The sequence below is a fragment of the Ovis canadensis genome, chromosome 11 (assembly GCF_042477335.2).
Source record: "Ovis canadensis isolate MfBH-ARS-UI-01 breed Bighorn chromosome 11, ARS-UI_OviCan_v2, whole genome shotgun sequence".
NCBI classification, from domain to species: domain Eukaryota; kingdom Metazoa; phylum Chordata; class Mammalia; order Artiodactyla; family Bovidae; genus Ovis; species Ovis canadensis.
The window spans coordinates 42,347,176-42,366,417 of record NC_091255.1 but is presented as its reverse complement, the minus strand read 5'-3'; the positions used below and the strand labels follow the sequence as shown (position 1 = coordinate 42,366,417).

Here is a 19,242-nt window from a genome sequence, read left to right as displayed (position 1 = left end):
TAAGAAAACAGATTTAGCATTTTAAATGCTTCTTGGCTTTCCTCCGTCTCCTTTGGGACAGTCTCCCGGGAATGCCGTGCCCTGGGACAGCAGGAGGATCCTTCACTGACCTGAGACTGTAAGCCTGCCAGGCACAGGCAACCCTCAGGGATGGAGCTGGCTTAGACACTGGAGACTACAGCTTTTTTTTTTTTTAAAGAGAAGTTTTCTTTAAGGATGTTACGTTTAACCAAAGATGGAATTAGGTAAGCTGAGCACTCCAGGCTGAGGATAGACGCAGGAGTAAAGCCGCTGAGTGGGGATGTGCTTCCCGTTCTGTGAGCAACGAGGCAAGCACTCCACTCAGTGGGAGGATCACTTGGAACAAGGCTGGAGAGGAGGCTGCAGGCAGGACACACGGGGCTGCTGAACACAGTGTGGGTTTTAGATTTTACTCTAAATGTCACAGGAAGCCAATGGAAAGCTTTGAGCAGAGGACAGGATCAAGGGTGTTGATGACTGACAGCTGGGTGGAGAAACGCTGCAGCAAAGTCAGAATTCAGATATGAAAAGAGAAGCCACTCAACCTATGGCAGGCGGAGGGAATCTAAACAGTAAGACTACAGGACAGATGGGAAGCTGCTTAGAATACCCCTGGCTGGAAGGAACCCGGGGGGCTGCACCAGCACCTTGTGCCACCCGGACAGGCTGTCACTGTCACCCTGCGTCTACCAGACATAGCCCCCTTGGCCAAGGGAGGAACCATCCTTGCTCCACTTCCACCTCAGGAATGGCCGGCAACCACCACACTGCAGAACCCAGAAGCAGAAAGTTGCCTTCCTCCTCACCCTGCTCACTCTTGCTCATGCCTCCAGAGGCAGAACCCACTGGAAGCCAGCAGCCATGGGAACCTGGCAAAGTACAGTTCCGACATGCTGGGAGTCTGTGGGGCAGGTTACATAAGGGCAACTGGAGGACAAAAAATGACAATTTCCCAAAGTCAGCAGCAGAAGCAGGGAACCCAGTGGGAGGTTCCATAAAGTGCAGGTAAGAATTATCATGGCTTAAACTAGGGCAGAAGTGCTCGGATCAACAAGCTAGGCCAAAGAATCAGGATAATCTAAGGAGTTTGGCCTGAATAAAAAGGATAAAGGAAGGATGGTACCCTTTACTGAGACTGGGGACACTGGAGGAGCTCTGCAGTGTATTTGGTAGATTAAAATAAACGAGCAATTCTATCCATGGTCACCTTTAACCTGCCTATTATGAACGCCAGTATGAAAGGGATGCAGTTGAACATGCCTATTGGAGTTCAAAGAAAAGGGTAGGACCAGATGGAATTGAAAACCTCCAGCACTGTCCAGGAGATTAGATGAGGTTGTGACTGAGGAAAGAGAAGAGGCCTGGGGACTGAGTCCTCAGGCACCAGAACTTCAGGAGGCCTGGAAGAAGAGATCCGGCAAAGAAAGACCCAAAGGACTCTGTGAGGGAAAGAAAGGAAAACCAGAAGAACACAAACAAGCAAAGCCAAACACAAGCAGAACACAAACAGGCAAACAAGCGAAGCCGGCCTCCAGGAGATGGCAGTGATCAGCTGCAGCGGAGTGTGGAGGCAAGTGATCAGTAAACAACCTCTCTCACAAGACTGTTGTTGTCGCTCAGTTGCTACGTCATGTCTGACTCTTTGCGACCCCATGGACTGCAGCACATCAGGCTTCTCTGTCCTTCACTATCTCCAGGAGTTTGCTCAGACTCATGTCCATTGAGACGGTGATGCCATCCAACCATCTCATTGTCTGTTGTCCCCTTCTCCTCCTGCCCTCAATCTTTCCCAGCATCGAAGTCTTTTCCAAGGAGTTTGCTCATAAAACTAGAAGAGAGTTGTTTTTTTTTTTCCTGGCCAGACCCGAGGGCTGTAGCCCAGGTGGGCAATAACCACATGGAGGAAAGCGCTGTGCAGAAGCTCGGTTTTCCGAACAGTTTTGTATATTGTCAGAAGAGCACGCATCAAACAGGAGACGCGACAGGACCCTTGAAGGTTTCACGGGAGACCCCGCGGCCGGGAGGGAAGCGCACCTCTGGGGAAGCATCAGCGACGCATCCCGGGAAAGGGGCAGACTTCCCCATCCTGAGGCAGAGTCCTTCACCTCCGGATAACAGGTTCTCTCCCTGAGGAGTCAAAGCACAGGGAAATGATAAGCAATCACGTGACAGGCAGATTAAAGTCTCAGTGAAGTCAGGAAGGAGCCAGAAGGTTCCTCCAACCAGCACAGGTGAGGAGAGTGAGGTGAGCACCCACCGGCAGCGGGCTCTGTCACCGTGGGTGCAGGGGGAGCCGGAGCCCGGGCCCTCTAGGGGAAAGGGGTCAGGGGCTTGGGGAGGCAAAGGGGGACAGAGACTCAGGATGGGGGTGGGGGAGGGAGACAGGGACTCGGGGAGAGGAAGGGGGACAGGGACTCGGGGAGGGGGAGGGAAGGGGGACAAGGATTCGGGGTGGAGGAGGGAAAGTGGGACAGGGACCTGGGGTGGGGGAGGGGACAGCAAACGGACGGTGGAAGCGGAGGAGAGCGGCAGATAAGGGAAGAAGAGATGCCGCAGGGTACTGACATGCGTGACGAGTCCAAGAGACTCGGTGCCCGGAAGAAGCGGTGTGGGCGGCCAAGCGCCGCCTCCCGAGCCGCTTGGCGCGGGGCCAGGTCTGCGAGGTCTGAACCGCGCGCCCCAGGCGCAGGCGCAGCCGAGGTCCCCTCCAGCCCCCACGCGTCGTCCTCCCCGGCTCACCCGCCGAAGGCTGGGGGCGGGGCCCGCACAGTGTCCGGCCTGCGGGGGTCACGTGGGCCGCGCCGGCCAATCGGCGCGTGATTCGGGGCTGAGCACTGCTGGCTGGGCGTCGGCCGGGCAGTTGGCGTCGGCTGAGTCGGCGCGTCGGGTGCTGAGGTGCGGCGTGGGCCGTGAGCCGTGGGCCCGGGACCGGGTGGAGGGCGGGGATGGGGCGGCACCGCCCCGCGGCCCCGCGTTCTGCCCGCCCGCCGCCTACGGCGCCGGATTTCCCCTCTTCCTGCAGGACCGGCCATGGAGCGCGAGGTCCAGCGGGTTCGCGCGGCTTTCGGCTCCGGCCGCTCTCGCCCCTTGACGTTCCGGCGGCGGCAGCTCGAGGCCCTGCGCGCGATGGTGCAGGAGCGCGAGAAGGACATCCTGGCGGCCATCGGTGCGGACCTGAGCAAGGTGCGCCCGGACCTGACCCCACCCTTACCCCTCTCCCGGGATTGGGTCATTTGAGCAATTTGCGGGCCGGATTACTGTCTTTCAACTTTATGGCTGCTGGTTGCGCTCGGATTTTCCACCACGACTTTAGGTTTCAGATCTGTGCACCCGCGAGTTACCCGGGACGTGTTAAAGGCAGACGATGTTTCCGTGGGTCGGGTGAGGTTTGGGGGCACTCTGAGAGCCCGAGTTTGTAACAAGCTCCCGGATGATACAACGCTGCCTTTTTCTGGAACCCTGCTTTAAATAGCAAGGTTTTGGGCGAGTGTTTAGGGTTTAAATACTGTCCCCTGTGTTCTATAATACTGTTGTTACTATTCTTTTTTCCCCCTCTTTATTCTAGGGGTAGCAAAGCCAGAGCAAGGCCTTGCTCTGGCTTTGCGAGGCTCCATCCCTCACTTCCCCCTAAAGATTATTTTGAGGAGTACAAACATAAGAAGTGTGGGCTTCCCTGGTGGCTCAGTGGTATGGAATCCACCTGCAGTGCAGAAGATCAAGATCTGATCCCTGAGTTGGGAAGGTCCCCTGGAGAAGGAAATGGCAACCCACTCCAGGATTCTTACCTGGGAAATCCCATGGACTGTGGGGTCACAAGAGTCGGAAATGACTTAGTGACTGAACACCACCACCACCACCAGTAGTTACAACAGAACTATAACATTTACTTACGGTGGAGAAGCACTGTGTCACAGAAGGTGGATTTAAGTTGTCTGAAGCAAGATGTCTGAATCATTCCCTCTATCAGCATTTCTGAGTGTGTATCTTAAGGATTATGAAAGAAGTACAGGGCTTCCTTTGTGGCTCAGCTGGTAAAGAATCCACCTGCAGTGTGGGAGACCTGTGTTCGATTCCTGGGTTGGGAAGATCCCCTGGAGAAGCGAAAGGCTAGCTACTCCAGTATTCTGGCCTAGAGAATTCCATGGACGATACAGTCCATGGGGTCGCAAAGAGTCAGACATGACTTTAAAAAAAAAAATGAAAGAAGTACAGTAAATTCCTTGCCCTTGAGGGTGTTAAATTTGGTCCAGAAACAAAACATGCCCAAAGTGAAACTACAGTTTTAAGTGAAGTGAAGTGAATTCGCTCAGTCATGTCTGACTCTTTGCGACCCCATGGACTGTAGACTACCAGGCTCCTCCATCCGAGGGATTCTCCAGGCAAGAGTACTGGAGTGGGTTGCCATTTCCTTCTCCAGGAGATCTCAACGCAGGGATCGAACCTGGGTCTCCTGCATTGCAGGCAGATGCTTTACCATCTGAGCCACCAGGGAGGACTGGCATAAGGCAGTGTATTAAGGGTGAAATATTAAGATATGGGTGAAAGCATAATTACTGTGGCTTGTAAAGTGAGATTAGGGCACACCATTATTAATTAAGGACCATTTAAGCCTGGGTTTAAATGTCTTGGATCGGTAAAGAAGGATTTAGAGAGACTGAATATATTAGGGAGTTAATGAGCGTATACTATGGGCTTTAGGTGGCACTAGTGGTAAAGAACCTGCCTGCCGGTGCAGTTGACATAAGAGAGGCAAGTTCTATCCCTGGGTCAGGAAGATTCCCCTGGAGCAGGGCATGGCACCCCACTCCAGTGTTCTTGCCTGGAGAATCCCAGGGACGGGGGAGCCTGGTGGGCTGCCATCTATGGGGTCGCACAGAGTCGGACACGACTGAAGCGACTTAGCAGCAACAGTGGTAAAGAACCTGCCTGCCGGTGCAGTTGACATAAGAGAGGCAAGTTCTATCCCTGGGTCAGGAAGATTCCCCTGGAGCAGAACATGGCAACCCACTCCAGTGTTTTTGCCTGGAGAATCCCATGGATAGAGGAACCTGGACGACTGCAGAGTCGGAGACAACTGAAGTGACTTAGCAGGCATGCACTGTGGGCTTGAAGGGCGCAGAGAAATCTACACAGCAAACCAGCCCGTCTGACAGGTGTGCTTAGCCCAGCACTTTGGTTTCTTTGTACACTGCTGTATGGTTTGTGGGATCTTAGTTCCTGGGCCAGGGATTGAACCCATGCCCTCTGCAGTGGAAGAGCAGAGTCCTAACCACTGGACCACCAGGGGATTCCCTTGCCTGAGTATGTCAGACCCATGAAAGTTAACTGTATCCTCTTGTGACAGAGCGAATTCAACGCATACAGTCAAGAAGTCATTTCTGTGCTTGGAGAAATTGATCTCGTGCTGGAGAAGCTTCCGGAATGGGCTGCTGCTAAACCAGCTCAGAGGAACCTGCTCACCATGCTGGATGAGGCCTACATCCAGCCAGAGCCCCTGGGGGTCGTACTGATTATCGGAGCTTGGAACTACCCCTTTGTCCTCACCATCCAGCCCCTGATAGGAGCCATCGCTGCAGGTCTGGGGTCAGCTTGTGTCCTCGTGCCATTGTTGCATGTTAAGGAGGGTGCCTAATTAAATGCACTTGCTGTGGTGGCTTGCCTTAGTGTAAGCCAGCAGTGTATTGAAAAGTCATAGCATTATTCTTGTTTAGTGGGCTTCAGAGGTTTGTGTGGCCACTGCTTTCTGGAGCCCTGGAGAGGGAACCCATGAGGGTGGAGAGGCACACGTGAGTCCACAGACTGGGTCAAGAGTCAGACGTCCATGTTCCCAGTCACCACCTCTGGCTTTGGATGAATCAGTTGGATCCTGTCTGACTAGATTCTGCATTCAGATAAGGACTGTGGGAGTCATGCTCCGTGGCCCACAGCAAGTGCGAAGGGATTAATTTCTCAGTTCTCCAGGATCCAGATCAACAGCTTCATGATGACAAGGCTCATATTTGTGTAGTAATCCCAGGGCAAACAGGAAAACCCAGGAGTGGGAGTGAGAGCAATGTGGGAACGCTGGAGGCCACGTAGGGAGGCTGATGGGACCTGGAGGGTGAGAATGGAGGCGTCAGCCTATAGGAAGGAGGCAGTGGGGTGACTCGGGCCCACGGTGAACAAGGCCGAGCACAGACGTGGAGTGACGCTTAGCCTATGCTCCGCACGTTAGCACCATCTGGGTGGCTGTTAGTCACTCAGGTACTCGACAGTGCTGTCCTGCTTTCTGCTCTGTTTAGGAAATGCTGTGATTATCAAGCCTTCCGAAGTAAGTGAGAATACAGCCAAGCTCTTGGCTAAGCTCCTCCCTCAGTACTTGGACCAGGTGAGAGTGCCCCTCCTTGGCATGCATGTCTGTCTGTTGGTCGTGGGGAACAGGTACCCGCTCTTCCCGCCGCCGTTGTTTGGTGGTCGGGCCTCCATGCCCCATTTCCCTAAGCCTCCTACAACTGGCCTGACAAGAGAAGTGAAGTCCAAGACAAACTGGAATCGTTCAGCTGCTGTGGTTACAGTCTGTTCAGGCCCTTGGCCTTATCAGCACCTCTGCTGCTCAGAGAGCATCCCCTGCTGTGTGGTGTTCTGAGTTGACCTGTTGTTGGATCTGCCGCGATCTTAGGTGTACTCACGTAGTGGGTTGTTTGACGAGGGACTGGAGCTGAGCCAGGTGCTCCTAGCGAGGTTCAGTTGTGTGAGAGTGTGTCCAGGCTTAAATGGACAAGTTTGTGGCCTGAAAACCACAGAAGGAAACAGCCTGCTGACCCGGAGCTGGCCCCTCACTCTGGGTTAAAGTCCTGGCAGTGAAGAGTGTCAGAAGCTGTGTAGAAAAAACGATCAGGGGTCTGGTGCAAGGCAGAGAATGTTGTGATGCCGTTTAGCTCTGTGGGGAGGGGGTCCTCAGGGACTCTCAGGGAGGCAGCTATGAGGCCCCCAGCCAGCAGGCACAGGAGCTGGTGGCAATGGGGTAGGGAGCAGCTGGCCCGACCTTGGGGGCCCTCACTGGGTTTCACACATGTTCAGACTCAGATGTCCCTCGGTCTCCCCGTGGTCTAAGCCCTGCACTGAGCTGAGTTCAGGAAGGACGTCCAGGTGGACGTGCCCAGGGCCTGTCCTGTGCTCACCCACAGCAGCTGCGTCCCTGCCACCCTCCCTTCGCCCTGCCCCCAGCTCTGCATGTCCTGGGTGGGATCCCTCTTCTCCTTTGTGGCCTTGTGAGGCTGAGGTGGAAATGCTGGTCTCTCTGGCCAGTTCTGCCGCAGGTCGAGATTCTCAGGTGCCATTGGACTCCCCCACCCATCCTCACCAGGTCCGGTCTCCACCTTTTCCTGGTTTTACAGACAGTTAGGTATTTACATTGGACGACAGGATGAAGTCGGTGATATTCGCGTCTGTCTCTTTCCTTCAGGATCTGTACGCCGTTGTCAATGGTGGTGTTGAGGAGACCACGGAGCTTCTGAAGCAGCGATTTGACCACATTCTCTACACGGGAAACACCGCTGTTGGAAAAATTGTCATGCAGGCTGCTGCCAAGCATCTGACCCCTGTGACCCTTGAACTGGGAGGAAAGAGCCCATGCTTCGTGGACCGAGACTGTGACTTGGATGTCGCCTGCCGGTGAGACTGGCTCTCTGGTTTCCTGGATTTTCCCAGCTCAGCCGAGAGCCTGCTGGCGTGTCCCCTGTGCCTCCTGGCTCCAAGAGACCTTGATGAGTCTTGGGGGTTGATGTCCTCCTGGGTGGGGGCCAGGCGGTAGCGTGGAACTTTCACACACTCCCTTTTAGCGCCGTGGCCGGAAGTTGTGAATACAAAGCCTTGACATCACACGGCCATCCTTAGGAATGAAAAACAAGGTCTCTCTGTTCTCAAGATAATAGATCAGGCAGGAAATCTTTCTGTCCCACTGGTAGCTGATCCAGAAAGTACAGTAGATAATCCAAAGTCTTTAGACTCCCTATGCTGACCTCCTCAGTTCATTTATTGATAACCGATACTGCTCATCTTCTAACTAAGAGCATCTTGCATCTGAGAACTAGAAAGTGAAAGGTTTGGAGGTGTCTGTGCTGAATCAGTTTGGCTCACAGCAAGTGCTCAGACCCACAGTTGACAGTGCTAGAGCGGCATGGCTCCCCTCCCATCGGAGAGGCGGTGGAGAGGGGGTGGGGGCATTGGGCGGGCTCGGGTGGGCTCTGTAGGTGTCTGTCTGCCCGAACAGGAGACCCCAGTGTGTGGATTTCTGTCAGAGCTCAAGCACAGCTTCCCAGAGCCAGGGGACCCCGTCCTCCCAGACGTCCTCCTAGCCAGAGTTGGAGGAGGGAGGGGGTGTCAGGAAACCGCACTCTGTCCTTTCCTGCTGCAGGCAGGGCCGTCTCTGCATTTAAAGCATTGTTGTTGATGAGTAGGCACAAAGCTTTCCCTTCTTCTTAGAATATTCTGCATCAACTGAAAGTGCTACAGAGATGAGTCATTAAAACATCGTTCAGTCAAGATTCATGAGTACGTTTGTGAGCATTGTTAGTAAACAGCACAGCGTGGGTGGCAGGTGCGGGGACTGAATGCAGCTGCTGGTGCTTTTCCCAGACGCATCGCCTGGGGCAAGTTCATGAACTGCGGTCAGACCTGCATTGCCCCCGACTACGTGCTCTGTGAGCCGTCCCTCCAGGACCAGATCGTGCGGAAGGTGCAGGAGGCCGTGAAGGTGCGTGTTTACCACCTCTGGTTGCACTGGCTGCCTAAGGGTGCAGAGTGAGGTTGGCTGTTTGTGGGCAGCAGCTCCCCATCCCCTCCCCTCTTGAACATTTCAGTAGCAGCTGTGACTGAACTTCCTGGCCAATGAGAAAACATTTTTGGAGAACGTTTGCTGAGAGCAAGGTGAGGCTGGTGGTATGCACACCAGAAACCGTCCAGCTGATTTGTTGATGATAACTCCTTAGGTGCAGCACAGGCTTTAGAAAAAACAGTTCAGGTGTGATTCTGTGGTCTGGGGAGAAGACCGTCAGGCTTCTGCAGTGCAGTCGAGGACCCCTAATGTGTGGCCACTGCCCGTCAAGGTCATCTGATCTTCAGTGTGTAGGCGGTTTAGCAAAGCCAGCTATTTCGAGGAGTGAGTGAATTAACTATGCTTAATGCAGCCCTCAGTCTTTGAGGGTGTTTCAAGTGTCAGTCTAGGGCTGGGGTCAAGAAAGGCCCCAGGTGAGCCAGGAGAAACGAGGGACTCAGACTGGAGGAAGGAGTGATGGCACTGGGTCATGGGCCTCCCGGGTGAAGAAGTTGTTGGAACAACCATGGTTTACTCCCTGGGTGCTGACTGAGCCCTGAGAGGTGGCTCATGGACAATCAGGAGAGACAGTGTGAGCAGTGAGGGGCCAAGGGTCTTGATGTGGATGTAGTGGTGGGACTGTGGCGGGCCTGGACAAAGACAGCATGAGAGGGGCCTTGGCCAGACTCCAGGAGACACTGCGGCTGGAGAAGTTGTGCTGGGGGTGCGTGGTGACAAGCCAGGTGGGAGTGACTGGGAGTGACAGTCCCTGTCTTCCTGGAGGCGTTTCTCCTCTCACCGCCCTGCTTGTCGCCTGAGAGTCGCTAGGCGTGATTTAGGAGAAGTTTCCTGTCCTCCCATCCGCAGGAGGTCTGGGGTCTCCAGGTGACACTCAGGTGCAGCTGGCACCAACAGCCACTCCAGTGGCCCCAGTGCAGGGACCTGAGACCCTGTGTTTCCACAGGCTGCCCGGGATGTTCTTACCAGCCAGCTCAAGGTTGATGGGGGGAGTGGACAGTGGTCAGGGGAGATGGAGCGTGCCTATGGGGCTGACTGTGAGTCATTGAGATTGGTTTACCCAGACTGTGCTTTGATCTTCTGAGTGGTTTCCCAACTGTCTGTGGCTGGTGGAGGTTCCAGGCCAGGAGGAAGCAGCACAAAGCGCGGCAGACTCTTTCTGCGAAGGGCTGCACAGGCTGTGCTCCAGGCTCTGCAGGCCACCACTCAGCTCCTCGAGGGAGCGGAGGAGCCAGAGTCGACAGGGAAGCACGTGGGGCCCCGATACGGGGCACGACTTGCAGTACCCACTCTGCGTCCACCCCAGGAAGGACCCACGCTAACCCCAGAAACTGGGAAATGGGAGACGTGTGTGTGTGTAAACTCCTGTCCTCAGCCTCTCAGGGAGCTTAACCTCACTACTGTCGAAGTCCTCGGGGGGTGGGGGGGGAGGGGGCGTGGGATTCTGTGAGGGTGTAAAGCCAGATCTGGGGACATAAGTGAATTTTATAATTATTAAGTTAAAATGTGGGTCTTTGGTGATGACTAGATACTGTTGTTTGACTCAGGAATTTTATGGAGAAAATGTAAAAGAATCTCCCGACTATGAGAGGATCGTCAATCTTCGTCATTTTAAGAGGATACAGAGTCTGCTGGAAGGACAGAAGATAGCTTTTGGTGGGGAGATGGATGAGGCCACACGCTACATAGGTAAGGGGACCCACCTGGTCTGTGTCCTCAGAGTCCACGTCGTTTCTTCCTGTGTCGTCCCATGTGCCCAGGGCAGGCAGAGCCTGAGCCAAGGCCCAGGGGATGCTACCACTTTATGACATTCTCTGACCTCACTCAGTTGTAGTTAAGGTCAGAGAGATCAGGGCAGGAATGCACTTGAGTGAAGAAGTGGTGCTGGTCTGGTCCCTCCAAGGACCAGACCATCTGTGCTCCCAAGAAGGCCTGTCCAGGGAAGGACGCAGGTGTGCAGTGCTGAACACGGTTAGGTGAACACAGGATTTACTCCAGCCTGCCTACCCCCTTGCTGGCACAAGGATCCCTGATGCACACGCCTGGAGACATTGAGTATTTGCACGGTTCATGCATGCACTTGGGGCTTATTTCATGAGGTGACACTTGGCTGGGCGGGGGAACCCTGAGCGCAGTGTGCAGTGAGAGTTGGATGTTTCTGGCTCAGCTGCAGCCTTTTCATCTTTGATTTTCTGTTTCAGCCCCAACAGTACTCACTGATGTGGATCCTGACACCAAGGTGATGCAGGAAGAAATTTTTGGACCAATTCTTCCAATAGTGCCTGTGAAGAATGCAGATGAAGCCATACAGTTCATAAATGAACGCGAAAAGCCCCTAGCTTTCTATGTGTTTTCTCACAACAGTAAGGTAATCTTCACAGCACATGCGTGCTGTCGTGAGCCACGCTCTTGAACCTTCTCTGCTCTAAAGCAGACTGGGATTATTACGCCTGAGTCCCCAGGGAGGCTGTTCTCACAGCTGGCCGTCTCTTTCTTAGGTAATGAGGCCCTGGGGTTATCACTGTGACCTTCCCCTCACTCCCTGGGGTCAGAGCTCCATCTTCGGAGTGACTGTCACAAGTCTGTTGACTCACAAACACCTCCCGTCTAATTGGGAGACTTCCAGGCGCCAGTGTTAGCAGCTCTCCCGCTGTTAACCCTGGGTGCCCGAGGACCCCAAGGCCATGCAGGCGGGGCTGTGGAGCGGACTGGGGCAGGTCTCTGGCACTGCCAAGGGAGCTGCTTGGAAACCATGGACTTGGGTTTTTCCAGTGATGCAACCTTGTGGTTGGAGCGGTTTCACAGTCCTAGTCAGGCTGGCCACCCACACCTTGTCACCCCAGGCCTAGCAGCCCCGCCACCGCTCTCAAGCCTGTTCATCTGCACCTCCAAGGTGACTGGCTGCTGAGGGACAGTAGCCTCAAGGTGGGCCAGTAGGCCAGGAGCCTCTGAGGAAAAGTGAAAACTCGGAGGAGAATGTGCAGCCAGGCCAAGCCGAGAAGTCCCCAGAGCAGGTGTACCCTGTGGAGCCTCTGCCCAGCCGTGCAGGTGGTCATGGGGCCGCTTCCAGAGCTGGCCAAGCTGTTGAGGGGCTGATCTCTGTCCACCATCTAGGGAGACCAAGCGTGCAGGGCTCAGTGAGGATCAGGTTAGCAAAACAACGGTCTACAGCTGAAATGATCACAGGCAGTGGAGGACAGAGCGGAAGCTGAGGTCTGTGGCCTGGGTGGAGGGTGGCAGGTCAGGCTCTGTCCCGTGGTCAGTGATGACCTTCGGTACGGAGGACTGGACTGGTCGGCACCAGGGAGGCAACGTTTACCAGTCAAGCGTTACTGCCCATTTGGGTCCTAGGTGAGCCAACCAGCGGTCTCCTTCAAAAGTAGGACATTTGAATGTTTTTTGCGTCTCATAGAAATGAAATATCTGTAAATCACAGGCTGTAAAGTAGACCAGAAAGAAGAAATAGTAACAATTCTTAAGACCTGGAATAGATCCTGAATGGTCCCTGATAAGAGAGGCCCTGGCTGTGGGCTTGGGGGTCGAACGCTGGTTTGACGGGTGTTCAACCACCTCTGCATTGCTTCCCCGGAGGACTCGATGTGCAGCTGAGAGCTGACCTGTACCATGCTTGCTCATGGGGTCTGACCTCAGGAGGACGTGTGTCCTGGGCCAGCCACAGCTGACCTGGGGCCTCTGCTCTTCCCCTCAGCTCATCAAGCGGATGATCGACGGGACGTCCAGCGGCGGTGTCACAGGCAATGACGTCATCATGCACTTCATGCTCAGCTCTCTGCCCTTCGGAGGCGTGGGTGAGGCCCCTCCCAGCTGCTGCCCAGAGTCTCCTTCTGGCCTGTCCCCACCCTCCACCCTCAGGGGCGCTTCCCAGTCTGTAATGGTTTACAGTTTGCTGCTTCCCTGGTTTGCGGTTCTTCATCAGATGCAGGGCATGTCTTGGGCCAAGAATCAAGTCTCAGATGAACTGAGGCTTGCCCTCTGTCCTTTATGAATGAGGTGGTGAGGGACAGGCCATGGGCAGGCGAGGGATGGGCCCGTGGACAGGCGGGGGATGGGGCCATGGGCAGGGCAGACAGCAGCCGAGGACCTGGATGTCCGTTTGCATTTTTAGGGAAAAGGCACAAAAACAGAATACTATGGAAAGTTGTGAGGGAAAATGCAATGACCTCTCAGACATAAACACTTAATATTTTGTAATTTAGACTTTTTCTTTAAAAGGCACAACTTTTGATACATCTCACAGAATCCCCCTGCAGCTTCAGCTTCACCCAAATCATGCCCTGGGCCCTGGTTACCCTAGCCACACACGTGTCTGCCTGGCTTACGTGACAGAGCAGACAAATGAGCACAGGCCCGGAGCACAGCTCTGAAAGGGCAGAAGTGTCCACCAGCTTGTTAGCACCACCACATGACCTCCCGAGAGCCTGGAGGAAGCGTAGCTCAGCCCCGGGCTCCCAGAGTCAGACCCTCAGGGCCACACTAAGGCCCTACCTGCCCTGTTCCCTCTTGGAACTGGGGTTGTGGTAGAGTGAGCCTGTCCCGGGAGCACCCTGAGCATGTCCTGGGCCGGGTCCACTGTGCAGGGGACAAGGCGCTCCCCCCATGCCGATGGGCAGGGGGCCCAGGACCTCCTGGAACAAGGCCCCCTTCCTGCCAGGCTGGTGGGCAGGGGTCCTGCCTGTACGCAGGAGGAGCTCCGTTACCTACAGCGGCTTGTCTCATCTGCCCTTGACTTCAGGGTCCAGCGGGATGGGAGCGTATCACGGAAAACACAGTTTCGATACTTTTTCCCATCAACGTCCCTGTTTATTAAAAACTCTCAAGCGGGAAGGCGCGAACCAACTCCGATACCCTCCTAACAGCCAGTCGAAGGTGGACTGGGCGAAATTTTTCTTGTTGAAGCGGTTCAACAAAGGGAAACTCGGCCTCCTGCTGCTCACTCTCCTGGGCGTCCTGGCCGCCGTGCTCATCAAGGTGGGTCCCCAATGGCTGCCTGGGGTGGCTCTGTCTTGGGAGCGCCTCCGATCTTATTAAATCAGTGCTGTCTCATCCTGTTAACATTCAGCCTAAAACTAAGGGCTAGGGAGCGATGGCTTGCAGGCAGCCCGTGATTCTCTGAGCATCTCTGGCTGCTTCTGGGCTCCAGCAGCAGAGACTGTCCAGGCCACAAGCCTGTCCTCACAGGAGCCATGCGCTGCCTCTGGTCTGTGGTTAAAGCCCTGGAGAGCTCGCTTACAGAAGCTGAGCTGCCTAACCCTTGATCCTCTCACTGTTGGTGCCTTGGGGCCAGCTGGTTCCTGGATGTGCATGGACCCGGCGCGTGGAGGTGGAGGACAGTCCTCTGGTGACAGGCTGCTGGTGGAGGCAGCTTGGCCATGAGGCTGACCGCAGTGTGTGTCTCTGGTGGTTGGTCATCGCAGACGTGGACGTGCTAGGAGAGCCGGTGCCAGGCAGCTTCCCAGGGCAAAGCCAGATTTAACAGGAACAGCTGCGTTCGTGTCTATGTTTGGTTTAAGTGTTGAGAGGGTGTTGGTAGAGCTGGAGACACCAGCCGCATCTGAATTCATTTGGGTTTCCTCAGAGGTACCAGGCTGTGCTGAGGACAAAGGCCCTGTTGCTTTTTCTGGCAGTTCACAGACGTGCCATCCCGTGAGCCGGTCTCAGAACCCACTCTGTGTTGAGAGGAGGTAGGGCCGTCTCTTCCTTTCTGTAACTCGGGCCAGCGTGGGGTGTGTGCTCTTCCGATCACGTGTTTTTCTACACTCAGAGGCTCATGTGTTACCAGAAAAAGAATGTGCAATTTATTTGTCTCCAGGCACTTTGGACTTTAGCCTGGAGCAGCAGAGTGTTAAACCTGACAGCCATGGTTCAGTCCAGGGCCGGACTCTAGAGGGTCGGGACGAAGCAACCATTGCTCCCAGAAAGCCACAGCCATGTGCGCTCAGCTGCCCCAAGGATGTGCCCGTGGAGCCACTCAGACCTAGCTTCAGAGTCTGAGCAGCATCTCGTAAAAAGCTCAGAGTCACTTTTTGTTTCGTTTTTGAGTTGTTTTTCTTAAAGTTTAACTTCAGCACTTATGTGGCAGACCTGGTGAATGAGAGCTTGCTGTGGGCTGCCTTGCTGCTCTTCTGCCCCTTGCTGAGGCTGGTGGCCCTGTTTGGTCTCCGGTCCCTGTCTGCCTGTCCTCTCCCAAGTCGTGGGTCCCCAGCCTGATCAGTACCTCCTTGGTTGCGATGGAGTCGCTCAGCCTGGTGGAGAATCCAGAGGTGCAGGCAGACTGATCCCCACAGGCATGCCCCCTCTTAGGGAGCAGTGCTCCCTGCCAGATGGGCGGGCAGCGCTGCACAAAGTTCCCAAAAGGGTTTGGCAGGCAAGTCTTTGTCTGGTAGGCTCTAGAGATGCATCAATGTTGTAAAAATGTCTATTTAGCTGGGCCTGGAGATTGATTTAATTATGGCTTTGGGTGAGGCCTCTTCTGAGCCCGCAGGGTACGGGCAGCCCCGCCTCTTGCTGTCCTCACTGGGAACCGAGGTGTTCCAGTTGTTTTGGATCCTGTGTGAGACTGGGTAAAGATTTGGGGGCTCTTCTCTCTTTGCTGCTTCTCTACGCTTATACCCTCCTTTTAGAAAATCATCTTTTATTTTCAGCAAAGGATTCTGTGCCTAAATTGGCCATTTTCTTGAGGAATGTTTGTTGGTGATCACTGCAAACATTTTTCTGAAATTGTTTTTTTGCACTTCGTAGCTCTGATTGATTCTAATAATTCAGTTTACTAGGATTAGAATGCATTTGGAGCATTTTAAAATGGGAAACTGAAAGCCACAGTTATTAGTCTAAGGGGAGCACATTAGAATCTCAGGGTGGGGGCATTTTCCACATCCTTTTTAGATAGGGTTCCAGTAAAGGTTAGCCTAAGCTACGGAAAGCATTGCTGGGGTTTTTAAAAGCTGAGGAAAATAAAAGGTTAAAATCAATCGATGTCATCAGGATCTTGAGGATTAAATGCATCGTTTGAACTCTGTGGCTATGCTTCTTTAAGCCTCAGTGGGTGTTGATGAAATTAATTACTCTCTGGAATTTGAGAAGCAGAATTGCTTACCAGTTTTCAGAGTTCGCGTGGACAGTCCACTTCCTTCTTACAACTTATGTCTTTGCTCATTGTCATGTCTCCTCCATGTCGGACAGAGTACTGCTTCCAATACCACCATCCTGTTGTCGTTTGGGAGGGAGAGCATGACCTCTCGTCCTTAGGCACCTGTGGGCCCTGCTGTCACTGGAGGAGAGACTTCCAGGATGGGAGGTGCTGGTCGGGGTTCTGACCCTGGGCCCATGTTGCAGGGCTGAGGGGGTCATAAACTGGCTGTAACTTGGATCCCTTCTCCCCACCACAGGGCGGATACTACTGATGGACCCTAGCCACCTCCTCATCGTCTCTGCTGAATTATTATTCTGCTCAGTGGCTAACCAACCAATCATTTTTAAATTGTACCAGAACTTTTTAAGAAGATATGCAAACGCACCATCCTTGCCATTCACCATTAATAAAACTCACTGCTTCAGCCAAAGTCCCCCACTTACCTCCCCACCCTGGCCCCCTAGGACTGAGCACGCTCACTTGGAGAACTTGCGTCCCTAGAGCTCTGGGCAGGGACAGGGAGTGCACTGGGTGAGCCCACATTCCCAGACCTGCTCAGTGACTCTTTACCAGGGACATGGGGCTTGCCACCCCCACCCCCACCTTCAGGCAGCACTCCCTGAAGCCTTCCAGAGACTGCCCTGCACATGTTTCCAGGTCTCAGTCTAGAGAGGTGAGGCAAGATCTCCCAGAGTCCTCGGGGTTTGGGGCACTAGAACTGGGGGGCGGGGGGGCCCTGTCCCTGATCCTGGGACCAGAAGACAGCTCCAGGAGGCAGCCCTCCTTTCTCACCACTCTCTGTCCTGTCCTGAGCTCGGCTTGTGACGGTCTGTTGTGATGTCCACACATGGTAAATCCTTGGGCTCCTGGAAGGCAGCTGCCAGTTTGGTGCAAGAATCATCTGTCATTCGTAGACTTTGTGCATCTTACAAAGCCACTGGCCTGTTTCACTGCTATCGTCATGGTACTCAGATGATACCCACCCTTGATCAGAGGCTGCACATGGCAAGTCAGTGGCTCTTGAGGGACGAATCTTCAAGTTTCCTGCTTCTGTACCACAAGGCGAGTAAGCATCCCCTTGGCCTCCCTTGTGGCTCAGCTGGTAAAGAATCCGCCTGCAATGTGGGAGACCTGGGTTGGGAAGATCCCCTGGAGAAGGGAATGGCTACCCACTCCAGTATTCTGGCCTGGAGAATTCCATGGTCTCTGTAGTCCATGGGGTCACAAAGAGTCGGACACAACTGATTGACTTTCACTTTTGGAAACCTGCGAGGGGCACTGCTGAACAGATTCTGTCCAGAACTTAACATGGGGAGCAGTTTCTGTCCTGGACAAGAGGTCTTGGGTGTTCACAACTTAAAGCCTGTGAGCCCCAGGGGCTGGTGAGGGGCATCTGGAAGAGGGCTCTCCATGACCAGGACAGCAGCCAGCCCACTGAAGGGGACCTCCCAAGCACAGTTGGGACCAGACCCAGCGCTTCAGCCAAACAGAAAGTCTCAAGAAGAGCCCTGGGGGTCCTCCCTGCCCCCACACTCAATGAGAGAATGTACCTCACCTCACAGCACATGTGATCCACCATTGAATGAACCTGCTTTGGCTGACTGCAGAGAGTTACGCCTTCATTACAGAACACAGGGATCAACAACCAATCACTAGGCTGGCTTAGGACATACCTGCTTACACTGGGGCTTTATCAGAATAGTCAGCCATAAAATATCTCAGACAATGGAGTTTTCATTTGGTATATTGTGCATTTTACTTTCTAATTAAAATTATTTGCTTGTCTACTGCTATATTCTGCTTCAAAGTAGACACATTATATTTGATGAAATTGGCATGAATTTTAATAATGTTAGTTTTCAGATAGGCCCTGATGAAGACAATTGTTTAAACATAAATTTTCTCCAACTAGAAATACACTTTTTGCCTTTATCAAAGGTAGTGTTGATCCACTTAAATTCTTTCTCAATTTCTCAGCCTAGATTTCTCAGGTTTTACTTTGTCACTTGTGCGTTGTTTTTAAAAACCACCTATATATAGTAAATAGGTTTCTTTCTAACTATATCTTTACCCATCGCTGACCTAAAACAAGTATAACATTTCTGTAAGCACATTCAGGAGACCCCAGTTCCCTAAGCCTCTGCACAGAAACTGGCTCTGCGTCGGTTCCGCCTAGCGGGGGCTCGTGCAGATGCGCTGTTTCCCAGACTTGGCGCTTGCAGTCCTCTCTCCTCAGTGCCTTGCAGTCTGATGGCTCAGGTGGTAAAGAAATCTGCCTGCAATGCAGGAGACTCCAGTTTGATCCCTGGGTTGGGAAGATCCCCTAGAGGAGGGTATGGCAACCCACTCCAGGATTCTTGCCTGGAAAATCCCATGGACAGAGGAGCCTGGTGGGCTCTGGTCCATGGGATTGCAGAGTCAGACACTTAGCACTTAACACCTTCCTTTCACTTATGCAACCCTAGGACACAGCACGGCCTTTCTGTTCCATACCTGTTCATTCTGTCTGGGTGCAGAAGCTCACTGAGTCTTCAGGTCACAGATGACACTGGCTCCTACCTTTCTATGGAGTCAAACGTTTGCACTCTGCATCCTTTTTCCCTAGTCACCTTGATTAGTGCATCCACTGTGTCTGTGGATGTAACTACCCACATTAAAGGGACTGATGTTGAAGGCCAGGCTGAGCCCCCAGAGCCCCATGTGCAGCCTGGAGCCCGAACATGTCCCCAGTCCCAGGCCTCAAAGCACCCTGGGACTGGGTTAGCCCCCAATTCTGTCCTGAGCCTCCCTGGCCCAGCGACCTAGGCCTCACTGTCCGTCGAAGTGTTAGCCGTGTCCGACTCTTTGCAACCCCAGGGACTGTAACCCGCCAGTCTCCTCTGTCCATGGAATGCTCCAGACAAGAACACTGGAGTGGGTTGCCATTTCCTTCTCCGGGGGATCTTTCCACCTCAGGGATTGAACCCAGGCCTCCTGCATTGTAAGCAGACTCTTTACTGACTGCCCTTGGTTATATCCTGACGCTACTACGAGAAAGGCATTTCTCAAGTGAAAATGCTGATGCCCTGAGAGGACTCGGGGAAAGGTGACCAGCTTCCTGGACCTGCAGGAGGCTCCAGAGCCGGAAGCAGACGGGTCTCAGCAAGGTGGACGATGTGTGCAGGGCCCACTGAGCCCCCCCTTCCAGAGCTTCACAAAGGCTTTGTGAACAGACCTAGGCAGCAGACTCTGCCTATTTTTCAGTGTGACAGGGGCGTTT

At 53.7% G+C, this 19,242-nt stretch overlaps 1 protein-coding gene and 1 long non-coding RNA gene across 9 annotated transcripts; one reads left to right on the top strand and one right to left on the bottom strand.

The window, feature by feature from the left end:
- The first annotated feature begins 359 nt into the window (after positions 1-359).
- ALDH3A2 (aldehyde dehydrogenase 3 family member A2) lies at positions 360-16,407 on the top strand. Of its 8 annotated transcripts, XM_069603626.1 has the most exons (13): positions 1,652-2,017; positions 2,140-2,266; positions 3,044-3,204; positions 5,366-5,597; positions 6,303-6,388; positions 7,466-7,674; positions 8,638-8,755; positions 10,381-10,522; positions 11,035-11,201; positions 12,543-12,642; positions 13,587-13,822; positions 14,430-14,535; positions 16,240-16,407. In XM_069603626.1, exons 3-12 carry the CDS (start codon positions 3,052-3,054, stop codon positions 14,499-14,501), a joined length of 1,515 nt encoding a protein of 504 aa, XP_069459727.1. In that variant the 5' UTR covers positions 1,652-2,017; positions 2,140-2,266; positions 3,044-3,051; the 3' UTR covers positions 14,502-14,535; positions 16,240-16,407. The 8 variants fall into 8 exon arrangements, with proteins under 8 accessions (XP_069459729.1, XP_069459725.1, XP_069459731.1 ...); XM_069603624.1 differs by having other exon boundaries at positions 965-2,252; XM_069603629.1 differs by lacking the exon at positions 14,430-14,535 and having other exon boundaries at positions 1,257-2,017; positions 2,140-2,252.
- On the bottom strand, positions 13,633-18,612 carry LOC138447543 (uncharacterized). Its single transcript, XR_011259881.1, has 4 exons — positions 16,967-18,612; positions 16,776-16,860; positions 15,948-16,057; positions 13,633-15,410 (listed from the first exon to the last, which is right to left on the bottom strand). It is a non-coding gene; the product is annotated as an uncharacterized lncRNA (long non-coding RNA).
- Positions 18,613-19,242: the final 630 nt, after the last annotated feature.

Bases quoted from the DNA above. Each gene is read 5' to 3' on its own strand.
- ALDH3A2 (XM_069603624.1), top strand. From the start codon at position 3,052: ATGGAGCGCGAGGTCCAGCGGGTTCGCGCGGCTTTCGGCTCCGGCCGC. The intron at 7,675-8,637 runs GTGAGACTGGCT...TGCTTTTCCCAG, and splicing joins GACTTGGATGTCGCCTGCCG to ACGCATCGCCTGGGGCAAGT. The intron at 13,823-14,429 runs GTGGGTCCCCAA...GGGTTTCCTCAG, and splicing joins TGGCCGCCGTGCTCATCAAG to AGGTACCAGGCTGTGCTGAG.